Source organism: Chiloscyllium punctatum, chromosome 3 (assembly GCF_047496795.1).
Source record: "Chiloscyllium punctatum isolate Juve2018m chromosome 3, sChiPun1.3, whole genome shotgun sequence".
Lineage (NCBI taxonomy): Eukaryota > Metazoa > Chordata > Chondrichthyes > Orectolobiformes > Hemiscylliidae > Chiloscyllium > Chiloscyllium punctatum.
In genome coordinates this window covers 15,571,010-15,587,088 of record NC_092741.1, presented here as the reverse complement: position 1 = coordinate 15,587,088, position 16,079 = coordinate 15,571,010, and the positions used below count along the sequence as shown (strand labels likewise).

The 16,079-nt window shown below is 43.4% G+C and overlaps 1 protein-coding gene across 1 annotated transcript in view; it reads right to left on the bottom strand.

The window, feature by feature from the left end:
* The window catches only part of LOC140453953 (dynein axonemal heavy chain 8-like), a 1,210,036-nt gene that overhangs the window by 138,784 nt on the left and 1,055,173 nt on the right, over positions 1-16,079 (bottom strand). Inside the window, exons 69-71 of the mRNA XM_072548830.1 lie at positions 15,195-15,298; positions 11,718-11,894; positions 4,000-4,167 (exon numbers count right to left, since the gene is read on the bottom strand). Of these exons, the coding sequence (XP_072404931.1) occupies positions 4,000-4,167; positions 11,718-11,894; positions 15,195-15,298 (449 nt within the window). The remainder of the gene's footprint in view (positions 1-3,999; positions 4,168-11,717; positions 11,895-15,194; positions 15,299-16,079) is intronic.

The following is a 16,079-nucleotide window of genomic DNA, read 5'->3' as shown; positions in this document are numbered from 1 at the left end:
TAGAATCTCCTCAGTTGAAAAACATATAGCCAGGAGATGAGAATCTCCTCAGTTCAGGGGAACTGACTTTGAACTGGCTGGTCATAGCCAGTGTGCTCCAGTGAGGAGAACTGATTTCTGTGCTGGCTCAGTTACAGCGGTATGTACTATTGTTTATTAGAACTGGTTCCTGAATTGGCTGACTAAATGGCCAGTGGTACTGTTGAAGAGACTTGTGAGTTCTAGGATGACTCTGTGATGCGACCCAGCCTTGTGTTGTTGGTTTATGGGTTATGTCATTGCAGGTAGGGCATTCTCCTGTGTGTGGACCATGCTTCCACAGGGGGATTCTGTTCCTGTGAGCGAACTTTGCTTGTGTGTGGATTGCTCTGTGTGTGGATTTGCTTACATGTAGGGACTCTGCTGTCAGAAGTGGACTTTGCTCTTGTATGTGGACTCTGCCTTTGGGCATGGACTCTGTCCGGTGATGGGAATTTCTATTGTGTGAGGATTTTGTAAATCTGGTTACTGTATGTGGGTCTGTAATTGATTGTGTTTGGGGCTTTTATGCGTGTAGTTGAGTAGCTAGAGATTAGAAGGTTGGCCGAGGACCGTGAGTGCTGAGTGCTCAATGGCCCTTGGCTGGTCTGTGTGATGAAATGCAGCCTACTGGCCAGTTAGTGTATGGATTAACCAGGGACCGGGTGGCTGATAATTGACCCGGAGGAATGTGGCCCAGAGTGGGCTAATCAGTATATGGGGTGGCTGTCAGCCGGAGGGTCAATGACTGGCCTGGTGGAAAGCCGGCTTGGGGTGGGGGTCTGTTAAAACGTGGGGTGGCCCGGAGGCCAGGCAGCCAACAGCGTGCTTGCAGGAAGCTGGTCGGGGAGAGGCAGCCAGCCTGCGAGTTGGCTGGGGGCCGGATGGTCAATGACTAGCCTGTGGGGAAGGTGGGCTGGGGTGGGTGGGGACCAGGCAACTGATAGCATGCTCACAAAAAAGCCGGTATAGGCAAGCTGATCAGTATGCAGGGAGGCTGAGCCAGGTGGCCGGTCCAGAGGAAAGCTGGTGAGGTAAAAGGGTCAGTCAGTTTGCGGGGAGGCCAAGTGCTGGAAAGCTGACAGCCCAACTTTAGGAAAGCAGGTTGGGGGTGGTTTGGTTAGTATATAGGGTGACCAGGAGCTGGGAGGACGATGACCGGGCTGGAGGATTGTGGGCTGGGGAGGGTCAGTTAGTATGCAGGGCAGCTGGAATCCAGAACACTGACAATCTGCTCATAGGAAAGCAGCCCAGGGAGGTCCAGTCAATTTGCAGGGTGATTGGGAGCTGAGTGGTTGACGAACTGCCCAGAGGAAAGCGGATCTGGGGAGGGTCAGTCAGTACACAGGGCAGCTGAAGACTGGAAGGCCGATAACTGTCCTGCAGGAAGGCTAGCTAAAGACGGTCTAGTCAGTACATAGTTCTAGATTAGAGTGGTGCTGGAAAAGCACAGCAGTTCAGGCAGCATCCGAGGAGCAGGAAAATCGACGTTTTGGGCAAAAGCCCTTCATCAGGAATAGAAGCAGGGAGCCTGCAGAGTGGATAGATAAATAAGAGGGTGCGGGTGGGGAGAAAGTAGCATTGAGTACAAGAAGTGGATGGGGGTGGAGATGGAGGTGATAGATCAGGGAGGAGGGTGGGGGAAGGTAGCAAAGAGTACAATGGGTGAATGGGGGAGGGGATGAAGGTAATAGGTCAGAGAGGAGGATGGAGTGGATAGATGGAAAGGAAGATAGGCAGGTAGGACAAGTCATGGGGACAGTGCTGAGCTGGACGTTTGGAGCTGGGGTGAGGTGGGGTGTAGGGTCCTCAGGGGCAGGAGGGTGTCAGGGGAGTTCAGTTATGTAATCAATGGGTTTTATTGTTGAATGTTGTTTTTGGCTATATGATGTTTTGTAGACTACTCTTCTTTGTGCCTGGGTGCAGGCGATGTGTTAAGTGCTTCCAACTGTGTACTGTGGGCTCCAGCCTGCTGTAAATTTTGCCATTAGGGGCTGAAATGGACACTTTATTGGATTTCTGTCATTGTAGTATCTTTAAGAGGACAGTGACTTGAGTGAAAATCCTGCATGTATTTTATGTAAAGCTGTTTGTTTTGTGAAATTTTGGGCACCCTCTGGTCTGTCCCTATTTCTCTTGTGTATTGTGTTTTGCATACCTATGACTTAAAAAAAAACCCAGGAGATTAGAATCTCCTCAGATCAGGGGACTGACTCCAAGCTGAGTGACCACAGCCAATGTACTGTGAGGAGGGAGAGAGTAAAAAAGAAAAAATATAACCAGGAGGTTCCAGGGGTGTCTGTGTTCTATGCACTGTTTTATCGTTCATTTGATTGAACTGTCCTGTGTGAGTTTGTGCCACTGTTTCCTTTTGAATAATATAACATGGGATTTGAGGTACATCCTCATTTCCCTGTTGACTGGTTGTACAGTGGGGCTTGAGGTTTGACCTTGCTGCCCCTTTCCTCTGTAAACTGCTTTTCTTATGAACTCATGCTTATTGTTTATTGTTAACTGCTTGTATTTTGTACCACTTCATAAAGTAAAGTAACCCGGAGATTAGAATCTCCTCTGGACTCTGCCCCTCGCAGTTTGTCCTGTACCCTTATGTGTGTATCGTGTTTCCATATGCGCATTGTGTATCTCTGGGGACAGTTAATTTTGCTGGAAGTACTGGCATGTCTGTTTCCTTTTATGCACTGTTATTTGGCTGTTCACTGTGATTTTCAGGGACTGACCTTGAGCTGACTGACTATAGCCAGTGTAACTGTGAGTTTTTGTTCTTGGTTTTAGTCCATCTGTGGGAAGTGGCTCTTGAGCCAACTAGCCACAGCCAGTGTTACTTAGGTTCCTGGCTCTTGAGTTGGCTGGCCACAGCCAGTGGTATGATGGGGCCTTTTTCCTTTTGATGGAGCTGGGTTTTATTTTTCCCTTTTTTGAAGAACTGACTTTTAGCTGGTTGACTACAGCCAGTGGCACTCTGTTTTCAATCCTTTGCCTTTGGAAACTGGCTTTTCAGCTGGCCTGTAGCAACTAGCAGTACTGCTATTTTGGCGAAGAAGTAGGAGTGGAGGATGCAATTTGGTGTTGGGTTTAGTCACCTGCTTGGTCTGAACTTCTTACCTGCCCTACCTTGATTCCTATGCATGGATTGAACTGCTATGGTGGGCCCAATCTCATTGGGTAGGCTGATTTGTTATCTTGTGGTGGGTTGTGGTGGTGTGAATAGACTGGACTTCATTGGAGATTTGAGCCGTGGTGTGCAGTGTGTGCACCGTGACGACAGGAGGAGGACCTGATGTCAGGAGTGAACCCTGCTATTGGAGGCAGGTTCCAGTCTGGGAAGTGGATTTTGGGTCAGATGGAGAACTCTGGGAACAGTTCCTGTGTTGGGGGTGGCCCCCATTGTGTGATTGGAGTCTGCCTTGTGAATGGACTCTGTCTTGGAATGTACTCTGCCCCTCGCAGTTTGTCCTGTACCCTTATGTGTGTATCGTGTTTCCATATGCGCATTGTGTATCTCTGGGGACAGTTAATTTTGCTGGAAGTACTGGCATGTCTGTTTCCTTTTATGCACTGTTGTTTGGCTGTTCACTGTGATTTTCTTTGGATGATTGTGATGTGGTTATTTTGTTGGTTCTGTGTATTGCTTTGCCTGTTTGTTATAGGGGAACTTGAGGCGTTTGTTTTCAAGACCCCATTTCTTTTTAGTTTTTTTGACTGTTGACTGTTAGTGTGTCAAGTATTTTATCAATTTATATAACATTGGATTGAAAAACATTATAACCAGGAGATTTGGAATCTCCTCAGTTCAGGTACTAACTCTGAGCTGGTTGACTACAGCCAGTGTTATTGTATACACATAAATAAAGGGTGACTTGATAACTGCATACCAGCCTCTGTGGAGTTATTGCAATGCTTAGCAGCCAAAACTTAAATTCAATTGGCAAAACCTCACAGTATAATAATAAATTGTTTAACCTTCAAAGACTCGCCCCAGGATGGTTTGAGACAGGGTCTTTCAGGGTCCATGGTGACTGCATCCATTTTTTTTTGGAAGAGAACGAGCACACAGTCAAGAATCCTCATAATCAGGTGAGGTGGTTTGGCTAACTTCCTCACAGTGGAAATGTCAGCAGGTTTTATTGTCTGGAAAGAAAACCGAAATTTGTTAATGTATTTGAATAAACACAGGCAGTTACATGATTCAACAAATGCCCAGCACACAAAGTGGCAGCCAGTCACATTTCTCTTCAAGGTGCCTTCTTCAAAGGAAAATTCTGATCTGGAGCTGCAGCATTTCAATTATTTTGATGGCTTTGTTGGAGTGTGTAATTGTGGATCTTGGAGCAGAGTATACTGAGAGGTGACAGAATCGAGATATGAAGGAAATAGGTAGCGGAGACAGAAAGTAGCCTTTACCCTTGGTGGAGGGATCAATGGTTGGGGAAATAAATTTAAGGTTAAGGGCAAGACATTTAGAGGAGATGTGAGGGATAACCTTTTCTTCACACAGAGGATGGTGGAAATCTGGAACATTTAAGAAGTATTTAGATGTATGTTTGGCATCATAAGTGTACAAGGCTGGAAAATGAGATTAAAATTGTTTTTTGAATGGTGTTGACTCGATGGGCCCTAAATCTCAATGAGTCAATGAGGAGTCTTCAGAACAGCTGGACCTCTGCATCAGGAGACCTAGGTATCATGTTTTATGCTTCTCATTAATTAAAAAATAATTATACTTTTCACTCAAATTTCTGGAGTTTCATGGAATGCATTTATTCTATTACTCAGCATATGATTGCAATGCAGAAGTGAAATATGGCAACCCAGGAAATATATGAACATAACATTTAATTCCTTGCTCTTTACAAGTGATGTGGCAATACCACTTCAGAGTGGGCTGTGAAGTGTAAATTTGTATTCTTTTTATTCACTTGTGGACTTGGGTATCACTGGCTGCGCCAGTATTTCTTGCCTATCTCTAGTTGCCCTTGAGAAGATGGTGGTGAGCTACCTTGAACTGCTGCTGTCCACAATGACCTTAGGGAGGGAATTCCAGGATTTTGATCCAGTGACAGTGATATATTTTGAAGTCAGGATGGTTAGTGGCTTGGAGGGGATCTTGCAGGTGATAGTGTTTCCAAGAATCTTCTGCCCTTGTCCTTCTAGATGGAAGTGGTCATGGGTGTGGAAGGTGCTACTAAGGATCTTTGGTGAATTTCTGCATTGTATTACGTAGATAGTCCATGCTATTGTGACTGAGTATTAGTGGTGGAGGCATGGATGCTTGTGGATGTAGTGCCAATCAAACAGGTTGCTTTGTCCTGGATGGTGTCAAGCTTCTTACGTGTTGTTGGAGCTGCATCCATCCAGGCAAGTAGGGAGTATTCCATCACAGTCCTGGGGTCTGCCTTGTAGATGGACTGGCTTTGGAGAGTCAGAAGGTGAGTTACTCACTGTCATATTCCAAGCCTCTGACCTGCTCTTGCAGCCACTGTGTTTATGTGACAAATTCAGTTAGTTTCTGGTCAACCGTGCCATTGAATATCAAGAGGTGGTGGTTAGATTAGATTAGAGTCCCTACAGTGTGGAAACAGGCCCTTCAGCCCAACAAGTCCAGACTGACCCGCCGAAGAGCAATCCGCCCAGACCCATTCCCCTATGTTTACCCCTGGCTAATGCACCTAACACTAAGGGCAACTGCACATTTTGGACTGTGGGAGGAAACCAGAGCAAACCCAGGCAGACATGGGGAGAATGTGCAAACTCCACATTCCTCCCGAGGCAGGAATTGTCCCTGGCGCTGTAAGGCAGAGGTGCTAACCACTGAGTCACTGTGTGATCTGTGCCCTTACTGGAGATGGGCAATGCCTGGCATTTGTGTGGCATGAACATTACTTGCCACTTGTTTGCTCAAGGTTGGACATTGTCTAGATCTTGTTAAATTTTAAAATGGATTGTATTTGCTCAGGTCTTCCCTCTCCCCATCTTAGATTTTAGCTTTTGAGTGTTTCAATTTAAAATAAAGCAGAAGATAAATGTTAGTTTATTATTCAACTTCTATGAAAAATTAAAAAGTTAAAAGTAATTTAACTTGTTACTAACTAAAATACAGATAAAAAGATTAAAAGTAAGTATGGATAAAATATACTTAGAACATTTGAAAGCATTAGAAGTTTCCGTTATCTTTTTGACGATTTCTCTTTCTGAGGTGAAGTAGTTGAAAAATTGAAGCCAGAATTTTCGCACTATGATATTTTTTGTCGTGAAATAATTAAATCAACCACAATCTCACTGAATAACGGAACAGGCTTGAGGGGTTAATTGGCCTCCTTCTTTTTCAATTTTATATGTTCATATCTGTGTGTGCAGCAAGTATGAATAAAAAAGACTTCCACGGGTGAATTGAACAGGACAGTTTCTGGGAGAAATTGAAGGCTCATTTATTTCATTTTTAGAATACTACAAATGTGTGACCCTTGCAAGCCAGGTTCAATAATAGTTTGTCTTCTTTATTCCTTTCTGGTGCTGGCTTTCAGAATTTTGTACTCCTTAAAAAGGTTGCTCATAGGATCTCTTATTACAACCGAAGCAAAATGGATACTGTGTTCATTTCAAATGGGCCATTGTTTACTTTGGAATTCCTTGTGGCGTCCTTCCAGTTTCCTGTTCTCTCAGAAGCTTTGAAATATTATTCTTTTACAAGGATTCATTGTGTAGTTCATGTATGTCTCTCCCTTCATGATGCAGGCTAAGATAAATTTACTGAGGGTTCGAACCCTTCTGGGAACAGATGGTTGTCTGTTATGTCTTTGATCTTGAAAGGGTTTTTGAACAGTTTTTTTTCTTAAAAAACTTCAAGGTCAGAATGGCACATTCATGACATTAATAATGTCACAATAATAGAAAATTAATTAGAAGGCAACTGAAGTAGAATTGCTAAAGCTATCACTCGACTGGCAAGTGTAGGTTTGGGTATGTTTTTGCCAAACATTAGTATTGTGCACCTCTGTGGGCAGCACGGTGGCACAGTGGTTAGCACTGCTACCTCACAGCGCCAGAGACCCGGGTTCAATTCCCACCTCAGGCGACTCTGCGTGGAGTTTGCACATTCTCCCTGTGTATGCGTGTATCCGGGTGTTCCAGTTTCCTCCCACAATCCAAAAAACAATGTGCAGGTTAGGTGAATTGGCCATGCTAAATTGCCCGTAGTGTTACGTGAAGAGGTAAATGTAGGGGAATGGATCTGGGTGGGTTGCGCTTCGGCGGGTTGGTGTGGACTTTTTGGGCCGAAGGGCCTGTTTCCACACTGTAAGTAATCTAATCTAAAAAAAATTAAGAACAATGACACTAAAAGAATGGGTGATACTCAGAAATGACAACTGATCAAAATCCTAGTCAAATAGAATAAAAATCTGTTCCTCACTTCAAGCTATATTGTTTTCTTGTTGATCACTTCCCCTTCATTATTCCCCTGATCTGATTCCTGGTTTTGCCCAGCAGGAGGCCATGAAACTCTGCATCAGGATCTCTGATCTGGAAAAATGATAATCATTTCCATAATGGTATATCATGCTGTGTAAAGGTGTGATGCCAACCACCGCCTACTCTCATGTGGTTGGGAAAACTGCTGCCATCTTTTCTTTGCTGACTGGGCTATACACCGTACTTGGTTTAAAGTGAGAGAGGAAAACCATAAGGTAGCTAATGATAAGAGGTTTTTGCCTTTTAAAATGTAGTTTTTTGCATGATGGCAATCTGGTACAAGTTACTTTAATAAGATAACCATTGTTGCTAAGGCCTTTGGAAGATGTAGGAAAACAAGCCTGTCACTTTTGAGATTCAAAGATGTTCTGCCTTTCTTTATGCACGTTCTAATACCATCATCAATTGAATGGCATTAATCCTTTCAGAACTATAACCTGACGCAACATCCTCTCCCAAGCTTTCTTCCCAAAACTAACATTTTTTCATTCATGTACATAATCACATTTATTCCTACCTAATTTCTCCTTAAGTCTGCCTTCACAAACTCAGAAAGATTGAGGGTTTCGCTGTGCGTCCAGAATACATTTCCTTTAGACTTTCAAGATTTATAGCTCTTGGCTTGAAGAATTTTGACACTGATTTTATTCTTGACCTTAGGAGATTTGTAAAGAGTCCATCCTATAGAGGACCATTTATCTCTTAAATGTCCTTCATGGAGGAAGTTGGCCGAATGAGCCAGGCAATTGGTCCATAATCTCTTCTGGATGAAATTTAATGCCCTGAATTTCCTTCACAGAGGAACTATTGCCTGCTGAAACAGGTAATTACACCATAACATTATCAAAGGGGTTTCAATCTCACTCATTTACTTCAGCGAAGATAGTGCCTCGTGAATCCAGTATTTTGTTTTTTTTTGCAGTATTATGGATTTCTGAGCCAGGCAATTTCCTCTTGAAAGTATCTTGGAGATCTGTGCCAACTAAGTCTTTGCTTGACCATGTCTTCCATCTGTAGACAGTGGTCATCTGACCTCAGATGTGGCTTCTATGGAACCATATGAGATCTACCTTCAATCTGAGGCAAGCAGATCAAATTCGCAATCTGTCATCCAACCTGTGCTAAACTATGTAGACCCTGTACTTCAATGGTTTATTAGGTTGGACACTTCCATTTGCTCAGTCAATGACTTTATTGGTGAATCCATTATGTTCACATCCTCAATCATATACTTAAAGATCGCTATGTGATCTCTGTCACTGGTAGGGATCATTCTTCCTTGGAAAATGAAGAATTGAAATGATCCTTGTGAACTTGTCATGATGTCAAATTCAAACCTGTTGTAATGATTTGTTTACCAGGCTAAGCTGCTGTCTGAACAACTTCAGTTAAAAATTCATGAAGGAGCTCAAATGAGTCATACTGCTTACTATCTTTCTCATTACTTGTGTCTTCTTGCAACTTTGCCATTTTCTTTCATGTGAATTTCCTTCAGTGGTGGAAATCATTTCTGCCAATCCTGCATAATTGCAAATTTCATCATACTTTATGAGATCTTCATAATGTATGCAGAGGGTAAAAACGAGGACTGCAGATGCTGGAAACCCGAGTCTGGATTAGACCGGTGCTGGAAACGCACGTCAGGTCAGGCAGCATCCAAGGAGCAGGAAAATCGACGTTTCGGGCAAAAGCCCTTCATCAGGAATAGAGGCAGGGAACCTGCAGGGTGGAAACATAAATGAAAGGGGGGTGGGGGTGGGGAGAAAGTAGCATAGAGTACAATAGGGGGTGAGGATGGAGGTGATAGGTCAGAGAGGAGGGTGTGAGAAGAAAGCAAAGAGTACAATGGGTGAATGGGGGTGGGGATGAAGTTGATAGGTCAGAGAGGAGGGTGGAGTGGATAGGTGGAAAGGAAGATGGGCAGGTAGGACAGGTCATGGGGACCGTGCTGAGCTGGAAGTTTGGAACTAGGGTGAGGTGGGGCAAGGGGAAATGAGGAAAATGTTGAAGTCCACATTGATGCCCTGGGGTTGAAGTGTTCTGAGGCGGAAGATGAGGCGTTCTTCCTCCAGGCGTCGGGTGGTAAGGGAACTGCGATGGAGGAGACCCAGGACCTGCATGTCCTCGGCAGAGTGGGAGGGGGAGTTGAAATGTTGGGCCACAGTGTGGTGGGGTTGATTGGTGCGGGTGTCCCGGAGATGTTCCCTAAAGCGCTCTGCGAGGAGGCATCTACAGAAATCTTTTACAGTTGTTCATTGTTCAATAATTGCTCATTGAGTAATTAACAATTCCTTGAGCTGTGTTTCTATAACTGGATGCTTCTTGACCAGTTACCTGCCTGTCTGGTTTATTTTTGAATGGTGTAGCATGGCCATTTCTTTTTTGACCTCCTTACTGTCACAGGAACATTGAAAATAGGGATAGGAGTCAGCCATTCAGTCTTTCGAGCCTGCTCCATTATTCAATATGATTATTGCTGATTGTCCAACTCAGAAGCCTGTTCTTGCTTTCTCCCCATACCCTTTGATTCCTTCAGCCCTAAGAACTGAGAATAAAAACTATCAATTGAACTCACGGTGGCACAGTGGTTAGCACTGCTGCCTCACAGAGCCAGAGACCTGGGTTCAATTCCCACCTCAGGTGACTCTCTGTGTGGAGTTTGTACATTCTCCCTGCGTCTGCGTGGGTGTGCTTCGGTTTCCTGCCACAGTCCAAAAAAATGTGCAGGTTAGGTGAATTGGCCATGCTAAATTGCCTGTAGTGTTAGGTGTAGGGGGATGGGTCTGGGTGGGTTACACTTTGGCGTGTTGGTGGGCCGAAGGGCCTGTTTCCACACTGCAAGTAATCTAATTATAAGAACTCTCTTGTTGAACTCCTGCCATTGAATAAAGCTCAGGCATCCATGCACAACAGTCAGAACTTCTGTTTGTGAAGTACACTTGCATTCTCTGCTATCTGACACCCCTTGTATTGCAGAATTACTTTTAGCATAACCATCATCTTCAGTGGCTGTTATATTATGTAAGCATCAGAACAGTGCAAGTATGGATGAGGCAAGTAAAGGAACAGGAGGGCAGGAGTGGAGAAGTCTTTGTAATTATCCAAAAGATGCAAAGTTTTTAAGCTTGTTTGGATATGAGTGAGGGCTATAGAGTGTGTGAGCTAACTGACCATAACACAGTGATACGGGAAGAAATTTAAGCTGGAGCAGCAAAAAGGAATGCACTATCTTGACGTGCTTTATAGTCATTCCTTTAGAGACATTTAACCCTACTATTCCATTCTCTTTGCCTGCTAAATTTAAAATCTACAGTCCAGAAATGTTCTTTTCTCTCCCTTGTGTAGTCAGAATGTTACTTTCCTGTCCTGCTTACTGGAGTGTTTTCTCAAGCTTTTGTGGCCAAAACACAAGTATCCCACTTTGTGGGGCCAAAACAAAGGTTTCCTACATTTCTGCAAATAAAACTTGATAATTTCCCATTCTTCATGAACGTATAAACAATTTTTGTCCTTTTCCCAGATTTAATTGAATAAATCCTGCTGCTTGACGTCTTGAAGATGAATAAAGCAAAAGAAAGAATGTGGATACTTGAGAACTGAAATAAACAGAAATTGCTGAAGAAGGATCACTGGACTTGAAACATTAATTCTATTTTCTCTCCACAAATCTTGCCAGATCTGCTGAGTTTCACCAGCAATTTCTGTTTTTGTTTCTGGCAGTATGCTGGATTTGAAGCATTAACTGTTTACTCTTCATAGATGCCTCCAGTAATCCAATAATATTCCAGTAATCTTGGTTTCTACCCTTTTGCAGATAGCATTCCCTGAATGATTTATGCTGATGATGGCACTTCTAATAATTCCTGTTGCCTTACAATTTTAGAAAAAAATCTTGTCTGCTTTAATTACTTCATCAAATGGATACAGTTTCTTTTGTTTTAATAAATAATGATCATCAATTATGGATCTCTTGTTGTTAGTATCACCTCTATACCACTTGCTTCTTCTGTTAGATTTGGTCTTTTTACGCTTCCAAGTTGCCCCTTCATTACAACATTTCTTGCTTAACAACAGACAGTGCTGCAACCTTGGTTTAAATTACTTCTGTTGCCCCAGATACCCCTTATTTTAGCACCATGGGAATTTGATTTAGCATATTTATAAAAGCAATGTATTTAAGAAATTCTCCATGGGTCAGTCACAATACTTACATTGAGAGCAGCCTCTGCAGCTTCAAGAGCTGGCTTTGCAGCGATTAGTTTGCCCTCTGCTATATTTTTGTCCACTTCGATTTCATCCACAATTTTCTGGGCCTTATCTTTCACTATCATGACTTCATTCTTGACCAGTTCTGCTGCTTGAGCACTCACTGTGACCTCTCCTAGAACCTGCGGATTGTCAGAGAAAAAAGTCAGGAAAAATATCTTTAATATTGTTTTTAGTTGTGATGCTGCAGTTAACAACATTTTGAAATGAAACTCATTAATTTTCTAGCAGTAGGCTCCAGGTGAACAACTGCAGCTAATAGAAAACAGCTGCAAGGATATGGTGCATTTCAGTAATTTTGAGTTGATTGCTTTTTATCCTCTTTGGCTGCATAGATAGGAGTATGAAATGACTTGAATTTGGAGATTAAAAGATATTATCTATCGCCAGGAGAGCTATGAGTCATTCACAGAAGCAGCACATCAGCAGTATCAATAACGTAGATACTGGTACACGTAAGGCTGTAGATGCACTACACTTAAATTTGTAGAAGGCACTTAACAAGGTGCCACATCAAAGATTATTGCAGAAAATGGTACACGTAAGGCTGTAGATGCACTACACTTAAATTTGTAGAAGGCACTTAACAAGGTGCCACATCAAAGATTATTGCAGAAAATAAAAACTCTTGGTAAAAGGGGTAACATGTTAGTATGGATAGAAGATTGGCTGGCCAGCTGGCTGGCAGAAAACAGAGAATGCATAAATGGGTCTTTGCCTGATTGGCAGGATTGTGATGAGTAAAGTCTCACAAGGTCCGTGCTGGGCCCCAGCTTTTTATGGTTTACATCCATTGCTGAAATGAGTTGAGTGAAGGTGTGATAGAAAACTTCACAGTCAGCACCATGGTAAATAGGGAAGTACGTTGTGAAAAAGATACAAAGGACATTGTAGTCAGATATAAATCTGGAGCATCATGTGGAAAAATGTATATTTTTCACTTTGACAGGAAGAATAAAAGTACAATATCATGCAAATATAAGTGATTTTAGATGTGAACATGGAAGTATCGTTAGTAACTTTGCAGATGACACCAAAATTGGAGGTGTAGTGGACAGCCGAGAAAGTTACCTGTGTGTACAATGGGACCTTGATCAGATGGGTCAGTGGGCCGCGGAGTGGCAGATGGAGTTTCATTTAAATAAATTTGGAATGCTGCATTTTGGAAAGGCAAATCAGGGTGGAACTTATACACTTAATGGTAAGCTTCTGTAAGGGTGTGTTGCTGAACAAAGGTGTTGGAGTGTAGGTTCATGCTTCTTTTAAAGTGGAATTGTAGGTAGATAGGCTAGTGAAGAAGGCATTTGGTATGCTTGCCTTTATTGGTCAGTGCATTGACGATATGAGTTGGGAGGTCATGTTGTGGCTGTACAGGACATTGGTTAGGGCACTATTGGAATACTGGGTTCAATTCTCATCTCCTTGCCATAGGAAGTATGTTGTAAAATTTGAAAGGGTTCAGAAAAGATTGACAAGGATGTTGCCAGGGTTGGAGGGTTTGAGCTATAGGGAGAGGCTGAATAGGCCAAGACTACTTTTCCAGCAGCATCGAAAGTAGAGGAGTGACCTTATAGAGGTTATTAAATCATGAGGGGCATGGATAAGGTAAATAGACAAGGTCTTTTCCCTAGGGTAGGGGACTCCAAAGCTAGAGGGCAATAGGTTTAAGGTGAGAGGGTAAAGATTTAAAAGGAATCTCCCTCTCACTCCGCTAAGGACGTGGAAGGTTCTGAGCCTCCTCCATCGCTATTCCCTATGTGAGGCCTGGAGGAAGAACGCCTCATCTTCCACCTTAGGAACCTTCAACCCCAGGGCATCAATGTGGATTTCACCAGTATCCTCATACCCCTCCCTCGCACTTATCCCAGATCCAACCTTCCAGCTCAGCACCACCCTCATGACCTGTCATACCTGTCCATCTTCCTTCCCACCTATCCACTCCACCCTCCCCTCTGACCTGACTTAGAGTAGATTACTTACAGTGTGGAAACAGGCCCTTCGGCCCAACAAGTCCAACCGACCCGCCGAAGTGCACCCACCCAGACCCATTCCCCTATGTTTACCCCTGCACCTAACACTAGGTGGAATTTAGCATGGCCAATTCACCTAACCTGCACATTTTTGGATTGTGGGAGGAAACCAGAGCACCTGGAGGAAACCCGTGCAGATACTGGGAGAATGTGCAAACTCCACACAGTCAGTCGCCTGAGGCGGGAATTGAACCCAGGTCTCTGGCGCTGTGAGGCAGCAGTGCTAACCACTGTGCCACCACCTATCAACTTTACCCCCACCTCCATCCACCTATTGAACTCTCAGCTACCTTCCCCCAGCCCCATCCCCCTCCCATTTATCTCTCCACCCCCAAGGCTCCCAGCCTCATTCCTGATGAAGGGCTTTTCCCTGAAACGTTGATTTCCCTGCTCCTCGAACGCTGCCTAATTTGCTGTGCTTTTCCAGTGCCACACTCTCGACTCTGATCTCCAGCATCTGCAGTCCTCACTTTCACAAAAATAAGAATGTTATGCTTCTATTGTACAAGGCATTGGTGAGACCACACCTCAAATACTGTTTGTAGTTTTGGTGTCCTTGTTTAAAGAAGACTGCATATGCCTTTGAGATGCGATAGAGGAGGTTTCCTAGATTGACACCTGGAATGAGCAGAACAGAGATGTAAAGTACCAGAGTTTCTTCCATCACAGTTGTGCAGCTTTGGAACTGCCTACTTTAAAAGATGGTGAAGGTGGAATCACTGAATATTTTTAAATTAAAAATCACACAACACCAGCTTATAGTCCAACAGGTTTATTTGGAAGTACTAGTTTTTGGAGTGCTGCTACTTCATCAGGCAATTAGTGGGGCAGGATCATAAGACACAATTTATAGCATAAGATCATAGTGCCCCAAATCTCATCTCTGAGGCACACAACTAGTCATTGATCTCCAACCAGAAAAACACCCATTTATCCCCATTCGTTACTTCCTGCTTATTAACCAATCCTCTATCCATGCTAATACATTACCCATAATGCCATGCATCTTTATCTCATACAGGAGACTTTTGTGCGGCACTTTGTTGAATGCCATTCACTAGTTCATTTCTCATGTCAATGTCCTAACTAACCCAGCCTGGCTTATAATTTTACCAAAGCTTGGCAGTTAACTGTCCAATATTATTAATTGGTGCATTCTTCATGACAACACCTCTACCATTCAGAATCTACTTGCCACCCATCAGCACTCTTCACTCATGCAATGTAAATGCTGGCTTTCCTCTTGAATTGATATTCTTGCAAAATTTCCTGATGAGTGCAAGACAAAAGGTTTCAACAAAATGGGTTTATTTTCAGCAATACTCAAGTTCTGAACTTCCTAATGAACACAAGATACACAATATAATATTTTAAAACATTATGCACACTAACCTTATCAGCATTACGTGAAGCCACTGCCAACTCCTTTTCTTTCTGTGCTAATTCTTTTGCGAGAACAGCGACGGATTCTGTTGCTTCTAGAAGCTTGGAGAGACCTGCAATAAGGTGTTATATCTGATTAGTATTGATGCACTTGTGGCGATGCTAATCCTTTAACAAGGTTATGCTGTCATTGGCCAGGACCTGATCAGGTGTACCCGAGAACTCTGTGGGAAGCTAGAGAAGTGATTGCTGGGCCTCTTGCTGAGATATTTGTATCATTGATAGTCACAAGTGAGGTGCCGGAAGACTGGAGGTTGGCAAACGTGGTGCCACTGTTTAAGAAGGGCGGTAAAGACAAGTCAGGGAACTATAGACCGTGAGCCTGATGTTGGTGGTGGGCAAGTTGCTGGAGGGAATCCTGAGGGACAGGATGTACATGTATTTGGAAAGGCAAGGACAGATTAGGGATCATCAACATGGCTTTGTGCGTGGGAAATCATGTCTCACAAACGTGATTGAGTTTTTTGAAGAAGTAACAAAGAGGATTGATGAGGGCAGAACAGTAGATGTGATCTATATGGACTTCAGGAAGGTGTTTGACAAGGTTCCCCATGGGAGACTGATTATCAAGGTTAGATCTCATGGAATAAAGGGAGAACTAGCCATTTGGATACAGAACTGGCTCAAAGGTAGAAGACAGAGGGTGGTGGTGGAGGGTTTTTTTTCAGACTGGAGGCCTGTGACCAGTGGAGTGCCACAAGGATCGGTGTTGGGTCCTCTACTTTTTGTCATTTACATAAATGATTTGGATGCGAGCATAAGAGGTACAGTTAGTAAGTTTGCAGATGACACCAAAATTGGAAGTGGACAGCGAAGAGGCTTACCTCAGATTAC